Source organism: Mus pahari, chromosome 23, assembly GCF_900095145.1.
Source record: "Mus pahari chromosome 23, PAHARI_EIJ_v1.1, whole genome shotgun sequence".
Taxonomy (NCBI): domain Eukaryota; kingdom Metazoa; phylum Chordata; class Mammalia; order Rodentia; family Muridae; genus Mus; species Mus pahari.
The window spans coordinates 32,677,700-32,687,610 of NC_034612.1; the positions used below are offsets into that span (position 1 = coordinate 32,677,700).

At 49.4% G+C, this 9,911-nt stretch overlaps 1 protein-coding gene across 1 annotated transcript in view; it reads right to left on the reverse strand.

The window, feature by feature from the left end:
• The window catches only part of Mmd2 (monocyte to macrophage differentiation associated 2), a 46,901-nt gene that overhangs the window by 15,559 nt on the left and 21,431 nt on the right, over positions 1–9,911 (reverse strand). Inside the window, exon 2 of the mRNA XM_021186869.2 lies at positions 1,283–1,364. Coding sequence (XP_021042528.1) covers positions 1,283–1,364 — 82 coding nt within the window. The remainder of the gene's footprint in view (positions 1–1,282; positions 1,365–9,911) is intronic.

Genomic DNA, 9,911 nt, shown 5'->3' on the forward strand with positions numbered 1-9,911 from the left:
CTCCTCTTCCTCCTCCTCCTCCTCTTCCTCCTCCTCCTCCTCTTCCTCTTCCTCTTCCTCTTCCTCTTCTTCCTCCTCCTCCTCCTCCTTCCCCTCCCCTTCTTTTCTTCCTCTTCTTCACAACAATCACATCATCATCACCATCATCATCAATTAAGTACTTATTTTTAATTATGTTAGGAGGTGGTGCATGTGAGTGCAGATACCAATGGAGGCCAGAAGAGGGCAGTAGGGTCCCCTGAAGATGGAGCTACAGGCTGTTGTGAGCTGTCTGTTATGGGTGCTGAGAATCAAACTCAGGTCAAAGACAGCTATCTTCTTAAACATTTATCATTGCTTTAGGATGAAAAGTCCAAAAGTCCTTCTAGGTTTGTTTGCTGGTTTGCAGTGCTGGGAGTGGTACCCAAGACCTCCCTCATTCTGCTCAAGGCTCTACCGACTGAACTACGTCCCAGTCTTCTTTCAAGGTTTTTTTAAAATGTACAGTCTCATAGTTGTGTTGACAGAGGGCTTGTGTGTTATTCCCAGATGACATCCCCAGCAGCACATAAAGCAAGCATGGTAGTACACACTCAGGAGGTGTGGACTGTAGGAAAAACCGGAACTCAAGTTCATACTTGTCTGCATAGTGAAAGGGGTTGAATAGGCAGGGTGGATCAGGGTGGCAAGAGTTCCAGGGAGGGGGATGGCATGAAGTTTCCATGGAGACACCATGTGTAAAGGTATGAAGTCATGGGAACTCACTCTGTAAACCAGAATAGCAACAGACACACAGAGATTCTCCTGCCTCTGCCTCCCAAGTGCTGAAACTAAAGATGTGCACCATGGGCCAGGTGGTGGTGATCCTCTCCTTTAATTGCCACATTCCAGAGGCAGAAACAGGTAGATCTCTGAGTTCGAGGTCAACCTGGGCTACACAGTGAAACCCTGTCTTGGAGAAGAAAAAGAAGAAGAAGAAGAAGAAGAAGAAGAAGAAGAAGAAGAAGAAGAAGAAGAAGAAGAAGGAGGAGGAGGAGGAGGAGGAGACCATCACAACCATAACCACCATATCCAGCCTTCAGTGCTCTTTTAGAAAACCTGGGTTCAATCCCAGCACCTACTCTGAACAGCTTACAACTGCCTGTAACTCTAGCTCCAGGGCGCCCGACCCCCTCTTCTGACCTCTACAGACACCTGCTTATACACACACACAGACAACATATACACAACAGACTGAGGAAAAGTGCCTTCCTTGCCCCCACCCTGAAGGGTCCCCATGTCAGCACCCCATAAGTTAACTCACAGCATGGGTGGCACAGTTTGCTGCGTGTTCATACTCAGTGGGCTGGTATCTCTTGTGCGCCGGGACTCGGTCATTCATAAACCTGCAATGAGAGGCAGGGTTTTAGAAAACCTGGCCAAGAAAGCCATAGTCCAGCTTCTCACCCGTACAGATTCGCTCCTCTCCTTCCTTCCTGCGCCCTTTCCGAGCATTACATTTTTTTTAATTGCATGTGTGTGCTTGCATGGTGTATGCGTTGGTGATTGCCTCTGTGTGTACACGAATAGGCCAGTAGGTGACATTGCGTGCCTGCCTCAATCATACTCCTCCCTTATTTTCAGACAGGGTCTCTCACTGAACCCAAAGCTTGCTAACCAGACTGGCTGCCTAGCCAGTGGGCCTTAGAAATCTACCTGTCTCCACCTCCCCAGTTTCTTGCTGCCAATTTTGGCGGTTCAGGCACCAGCCTTTTACATCAGTTCTGGGATATGAACTCAGGTTCCCATGAGTGTACAACACACATTTAACCTAGTAAACCATCTCCTTGGCCTTAAACATTTTTACTGCTAAGTGCTTCATGTCTAATCAACATGATATTAATTTAGGAAATAAAAAACCTTTATTGAGCTGGGCAGTGGTGGCACACGCCTTTAATCCCAGTACTTGGTAGGCAGAGGCAGGTGGATTTCTGAGTTCGAGGCCAGCCTGGTCTACAGAGTGAGTTCCAGGACAGCCAGGCTACACAGAGAAACCCTGTCTCAAAATACCAAAAACAAAAACAAAAACAAAAAACAAACAAACAAACAAACAAAAAAAAACCTTTATTGGGGCTTGGATATAACTTGAGTGCTTCCCTAGCATGTGCAAAGCTCAGAGCTCTGTCCTCAGGACTTCATACACAGCTGTAATTGGTGCATGTGTGTGATACCCGCATCATTCAGGGATAGAAGCAGGGGGATCCTGAGTGCTGGGTTAACAGACAGGCATCACCTTGTCTCATTCTTAGACCTATGTTCTCTCTCTCTCTCTCTCTCTCTCTCTCTCTCTCTCTCTCTCTCTCTCTCTCGTTTTTCAAGACAGGGTTTCTCTGTGTAGCCCTGGCTATCCTAGAACTCACTCTGTAGATCAGGCTGGCCTCAATTCTCACAAAGATCCTCCTGCCTCTGCATCCCAAGTGCTGGAATGAAAAGCGTTTTAAAAATAAGAATTCCTGGAGCTAGACATAGCTCAGTAGTTGAGAATTCTTACTGCTCTTGCAGAACATCCACGTTCAGTTCCCAGTACCCACATCATCCAGCTCCCAACCACTGAGAACTCCAGTTCCAGGAGATCCGATGTGCTCTTAGCCTCCATGGACACCTATATACATAACAGATGCACAATATACACATTAATAAACATCTGTGGCGAACATCTCTTGGGAGGCAAAGACAAGCAGATCTCTGTGTGTTCGTGGCCAGCCTGGACTACGTAGATAGTTTCAGGCCAGCCAGAGCTACATATTGAGGCCTTGTCTCATAAATAAACAAATATTTTAAAATAATAAGCATTCCTTGTATGTAGGTGTCTGAGCCCTTCCTTCAGAATGCCTTTCCTCCCCTCTATTGTCACACAGCACAGTCTGGAGCAGAGAAGTGACCTCACCAGGTGGCACAGAACTGGTGGCTTCTGAAGCTGGCTCTACCATGATAGGAGTGTGAAGGGCTCTTTATTTAGCCCGGCTGACACTTAAGAGCCAGCGGGGCCAGGAAGAGGTTTCCCAGGTCTACATTGCCTCCCAGTGGAACAGAACAGACAGAGCCGGGCAGCTGGGCAGTGTTCTCTGAGCAGAGGTACTCGAGTCTCCCCTGGAGCTTTGCCCAGCATCTACCACCAGGAGGAGTCAGTTGCCCGAAGACTTCAAGGTCCTCCCTTAAGACGCCAGTTCTGCAGGCTAAGGAACTGTTCAGTGGGGAGAAGTACTAGGGCCTGAGACTGAATTCCAAGCACCCGTGTTGAAAGTCGGTTATGGTTGTACACCTCTGTAATGCCAGCCTGGGGGGGCGGGGCATAGACAGACAGATCCCGACCTCTCGGTGGCCAGTCTAACCAAGCCTGGTAGACACAGACCTTCTCGAGGTAACAAAATAGAGGATGATGGAAACGCCCAGGAACCTGCTCTGGTGTTTACATGCAGGTTCATGTGCACACACACAACCACAATTATTACTGTGCATTTCCCCCAAATGTACAGTGCAAAGGTCTTTGTGCATCATAATCCTTTAAGGTCTTACTGGGTGCCTTCTGCATGCTGGACCAATACGGGGACCCCGGGGCATCCATTTAGTACCTTCTGTATGCCAGGTCTCTGCTGATACAGCAGATGGAGCACCTGCAGAGCACCTCCTCTTGCTGTCTCCATGGCAGGGACAGCTCAGAGAGCACTCACTGAGCACTTCTGTATCCTGGGTTCATGTTGGTAAATACACCAGAGATTTTGATGAGTGCCCTCCGTGAGTTTGCTCTCTGCCCCTACAGCTCATGGGATATTTATTGGATGTTTTCTGTATGGTATCGTCTGAAGTGCTAGTGTGGCAAGGCAGGAGCAAAGGCTGGAGGGAGCAGACCAGTGCTGGTTCCAGGGCTTGTCCTGTCCTCGTGTTCCTGTGTCTGACTCAGCTGACAGCCTCGATGACTCTGGAGACCGTGTCGGCTCCTCTGTTTCGCCTGCGCTGACCACTGCACTTCCTTGGCATCCAGCCCTTGTCATGGAAGCACATCCGCCCAGCCGTAAGCACAGTCCTACTCATGTAATCCCACTGTCACATGCACAGGGGAACTCTGTGCTCATCAGACAGATGAGAAAATGAAGACTCCAGGCTGAAAGTCTCAGGATTTCAGGAGCATAGCAACCAACTCCCAGGGTTTCCCATCCCACGATCTAGGTGCCTTTGCAGGGGCAGAGTGCAGAGCAGACGCGCAGGCTCTGGAGAATTAACTCGTTAGTTAGGAGCACTGGCTGTTCTTCCAAGCAATCAAAGTTCAGATTGTAAGTTCCATTTCAGGGGACCTGAGACATGGACATACGGACAAAACACCCATACACTTAAAAGAAAAATAATCCAGGCATCCAGTCCTGATGGCACAGGTCTATTATGCAAGCGACTTGGGAAGCTGAGACAGGAGAGTCACAAGTTTGAGAGCTGCTGGAGACAGATGGTGAGGCTGAGACTAAGTCTGGGCAACTTAGTGGGGTCCTGACTCAAAACAAGAAGTTGGGAGATGTGGCTCAGTTCCTAGAATCCCCCAGTGAGGCGCTGGGGCATGACTCAGTGGTAGAGCCCCTGCTTAGAATCCTCCAGTGAGCGGCTGGGGGCGTGGCTTGGCATATGCAAGACTCTATGTTCAAGCTCCAGTACTACAACTAAAATTTTAAAGAGGGCAGAGGACAACATAGAACAGGATGTCATTTAAGACCATTACAGGGCAAAGATGACCTTAAGCCACAGATGCAGTGATGGCAGCAACTTGTCTACAAGCCAGCAAAGGTCCCAGAACCTGGAGGAGGACACGTCAGAGCTAGAAAGCCCTTCCCATCCTTCCATCCTGGACTTCAGCCCTCCAACCACTTCGAGAGAATAATTGTGTGTGCTCAAGCACTGGGCATTGGCTACTCTGCTCCTGCAGGCAGAGGATGCTGGTCCAGCTCACAGCAGGGGTGTCGATTTGCTCTGTCAAAGACCCCCAAGAAGCAGTGGCCATTGATGCTGCCAACAGCTGGTCTAAAAGTGGGTGGACAGCTGGTAAAGAGAGCTACGGGTGGGCAAGCTCATCACCCTCTGGGCGTCAGGGGTGGGTGGGGGTGGGTGGGGCCCTGCACCTGTCACCAGGCACCACCGTATTCTCCCCTGTGCCTTTAACACCAGGCAAGCCACCCATGGTGCCAGCCATGTGGGTCCAGGGTGATGTCACGGTTGCCATGGAGACCTAGGGCAGGCCATTATTTTTTTATTTCTGTCTCCACAGAACTCCCCTTGTCTCTCTTTTAGGCTGTAGCTATTGAATGGAGGGGGAGGGGAGAGAAGGGTTGAAGGTGGGGGGAGCATGCCTTGGCAGAGGCCCAAGAAACCATTCCCACCACCCCAAAGACCCATGGACTTTTCTCTTAACTCCTTGTGACCCAGCGTTTTTTTCTCCCAAAAGCCCCAGACAGGCATTTTTAATGGCAATAAAGTCACCTTTTTTGATTTAGTTTGTATATAATAAGATTGTCTCCGTATTTTGTAACATGGTGGTAGGAGCCCGAAAGGATTTTTTTTGTTTTGTTTTGTTTTTTGGTCACAAGCTCACCATCATGCATAAATAGCAGTACAGCGGGTATAACAGTGCATGCCTGTAATCCCAAGTCAGAATCAGTACTTAAGGGCAGCCTGAACCACACAGTGAGTTTACATGAGAGCCTGTTTTGGAGACCCAGTAGATGGATCAAGACAAAGCACATTCCTAGGTGGGAGGGGACTGTGCTTGAATAGGAAACAATCTGTCCAAATGTGTCAAAGAGGAAGGTGTGCATCTAGAACGAAAATGGACCATGCTAAAGGAGACCTTAGGGCTGAGGATGCTCAGTGCTCAGTGCTCACAGCACCTGCCTAGAATCCCCCAGTGAGGGGCTGGGGCATGGCTCAGTGGTAGAGCCCCTGCCTAGAATCCCCCAGTGAGGGGCTGGGGCGTGGCTCAGTGATAGAGCCCCTGCCTAGAATCCCCCAGTGAGGGGCTGGGGTGTGGCTCAGTGGCAGAGCCCCTGCCTAGAATCCCCCAGTGAGGGGCTGGGGTGTGGCTCAGTGATAGAGCCCCTGCCTAGAATCCCCCAGTGAGGGGCTGGGGAGTGGCTCAGTGATAGAGCCCCTGCCTAGAATCCCCCAGTGAGGNTAGAGCCCCTGCCTAGAATCCCCCAGTGAGGGGCTGGGGTGTGGCTCAGTGGCAGAGCCCCTGCCTAGAATCCCCCCAGTGAGGGGCTGGGGTGTGGCTCAGTGGCAGAGCCCCTGCCTAGAATTCCCCAGTGAGGGGCTGGGGTGTGGCACTTGGCTTGACAGTAGAGTACCTCTTTAATATGTATGGGGCCCTGGTTTCTATCCACAACACTGAAAAAAAAAATCCTTGTGAAAGATCATTTTGGTGACAATTCTCAACTCTTTCTTCTGTTTTCTTTTCCCCATTATACAATCTTTAGGTCAGGTTTTTAACTGATTTAGTATAATGCAGCTGTGATTCTGCGGTGTTGTTAGGTCTTCTTTCCCTTTATCTAAAGGGTGTGTGTGTGCTTGAATCGGGGTGTCCATGTGAAGGTCAGTAAACAACGTACAGGGGTGGCTCTCTCCTTTTATCTAGTGGGTGTGCCAGGACTCAAACTCGGGCTGCTATGCTTGACTGCAAGCACCTTTCACTGATGAGCCATTTCGCTGACCCAATATGGATTTTTACTTCTATAAAAAGTGTTTTATTTTGTTTATTTATTTTGTGTGTGTGCTTGCACACGTGTGTGGATGCTGACATCACACCCAGTTTGTGTGTGGGTACTGAGAACTGAACTCAGGTCCCCACATTTGCACTGGATGCACCAACAGAGCCACCTCCACAGCCCCTTTCCTATGTAATTCATTTTATTTGCTGCAGAGCTGGAGAAGGACCCCAAGGCCCTGTGTGTGCTAGGTTAGGGTGAACGGATGACTTGACAGAATCTAGAACCCCTGAGAGATGACCTCCAGGAATACTTGTGAGAACTACTTTGAGTTTGTTAGTTGAGGTAGGAAGACCCGCCCACTGTGGGTGTTACCCAATCCCTGGGTGGAATCCTAGACTGTCAGTGGAGAAAGAGGTTGGGTCTTTAATCCAAGGTTGGGAGTCAGGGGCAGGTACATCTCTGGGAGTTAGAGGCCAGCCTGGTCACCCAGAGAGTTCCAAATCAGCCAGGTATACATAGTGAGACCCTGTCTCGACAGTCTCCTGATTGTGGGTGCCATGTGATCAGCTGCCTCTCTCTTATATCATTCTTGTCAGAACATCTCATCACAGCAACAAGAAAGGAAACCAAGACACGCGAAGCGGCAAGCGCTCTCCCGCCAAGCCGCACCCAGCCCTCCCTCCTTTTCAGTGCTGAAAAGTGTTCAGATATGTAAGTGTACAATAGTGCTTCAGAGCCGGGCAGAGGTGGCACACATTCAGGAGACAGAGGGAAGAGGAGCTCTGTCAGTTCGAGATCAGTCTGGTCTATGGTAAGTTTCAGGACAGCCAGGGCTACACAGAGAAACCAAGAGAAAAAAAAACATCAGTTCCCTGCAGAAAACCAGGTGTGTGTGTGTGTGTGTGTGTGTGTGTGTGTGTTTGTGTGTGTATGTGTAGGAGAGATAGAGACAGAGAGAAAGAGAGACAGACAGGCAGGCAGGCAGGCAGACAGACAGACAGACAGAAATAGACACACACACACACACCACACACAGAGTACACAGAGAGAAACAGACAGACCGACAGACACACACAGAGGGATGTATGTGTTCATGTGAGTACCCACGTGCTTGGGTGCCTGTGGAGGCCGGAGGCTGATACTGGGTGTTTTCCTTAGCCAGTCTCCATCTTCTTTTTTGAGATCTCAGAGTCTCTCACTGAAACTGAAGCTCACTGACTTGACTCCATTGGCTGCCAATGAGCTCCAGGGATGCACCAGTCTCTGGCCACCCCAGGGCTGTGGTTACAGACGTACAGTGCCATGCCTGACTTCTTACATTGGTGTTAGAGACTCAGGTCCTTGTGTTTGCATGGTAGACACTTGACCTCCTGAGTCACGACCCAGAGTTCTGGTGTGAACAGACAGAATATATCAAATATAGATGCTTCAGGACCAAGCTGGAGTCAAAGAAGTAAACCCAAGGCTGTAGGTATGCTAATCCCAACATTGTGCAGGCAAAGGCTGCAGACTCAGGAGCTCAAGGCCAGCCTGGGCTACACAGCTCACACCTTGTTTGAAACTAACGATCAAACAAAAAAAAGATAGTTAGATCTCCCACGTGAGAGCCAACACTCTTAGCTCCCCCATTTCTGGAGAACAGAATTCCCATTCTGCGGCCAGCCTTGAAGCCCCGATGGCCATGTCACTGCAACCCCTTGGCAGGCTCCCAAACTGAGCCAGAATCCAAGGCCAAATGCCGGTAGATGAGTACAGAATGCTCAACCCCCTCCTGGCTAGCCAGTCGCGCTGACTCGTGGAGCTCCACGTTCAGCAAGAACGTGGAGTATCAGAAAAAAGAAAACAAGAGGAAAACTAAGGAAGACACCTGGAGTCAGTCTCTAGGGACACACGTGCACATGTACAGCTGCACTGCACACACACACAGGTGAATGTATAGACACACCATCCAAAGCAAAGGGGGGCCAGCGAGACGGCTCAGCAACTAAAGGCTACCAAACCTGATGACTTGAGGTCAAATCCTGGGACCTACACAGTGGTGGGAGAGACCCATCTCTCACAAGCTGATCTCTAACTCCCACGTGGGTTCCGTAGTATGTGTGTACCTCCACATACAGATTAACACAATAAATCAGGTAAAAAGAGAGGGAGTTGTGGACTGGTACAGAGGGTACAGCCCACCGAATGCTTGCTTAGTATGTGAAAATCCTGATCTCAACCTCAAGCTCCCGCCCCCCCCCAAAGCTATACTAAATGAATGGAACTTGCTGTAGTAAACATTATTTGGGGGGTTCTACCCCACCTTAGATCATCCAGTTCCCAAATAAAAGACACAAAACCCATCTTGAAGCCACTAGACCTTGGGATGCAGAATTTACATAACAACAGACCGAACCTCAACAAAGCCAACGCAACAGTCCACTCAGCCTCGAGGGTTCAGTCCTCCTGCTTCTGCCTCCCCAGTGCTGGGACTGCACATGCAGGCCACCTAGCCTGGCTAGTCACATGATCTTTAAGTGGCGAGGCCACTCATCCGACCTGGAAGAGGAGGAAATGTGAGGAAAGAGTAGCCAAGCCTCACTGTCCCCTACACCTGGAAAAGGCGAGATGCGAACAGACTGGCCTTGAGATCATTGCAATCCTCCAGCCTCTGCTGCCTGAGTTGGGATTATGGGCACATGCCACCATACCCAATTTGTGCAGTATTGGGCATCAATTGTAGGGTTTCAGACATGCTAGGCTAGCATCTACCAGCTGAGCCAGATCCCAGCCCTATTTATTTACTTATTGACTGATTGACTGACTGGCTGACTGACTGATTGATTGATTGATTGATTGATATTGATTGATTTGGTACTAAGGATAGAACCTCATGCTAAGTACCACAGAGCCGCATCCACAGCATTTTAATGAGATTTTTAAAATAAAATCTAATAAGCCAGATACATTTTCAATACTAAAATGCAGGTTTTAAATCAGTATGCAAGACCAGACAGGAGAAAAAAACAAAACAAAACAAAACATACGTGTAGGAAGGCAGGTGGGTGGGATGGCTAAAAGTTAAAAAGGTAAAGGAGGCCGGGCGGTGGTGGTGCACACCTTAAATCCCACCACTTGGGAGGGAGAGGCAGGCAGATTTCTGAGTTCGAGGCCAGCCTGGTCTACAGAGTGAGTTCCAGGACAGCCAGGGCTACACAGAGAAACCAAGAG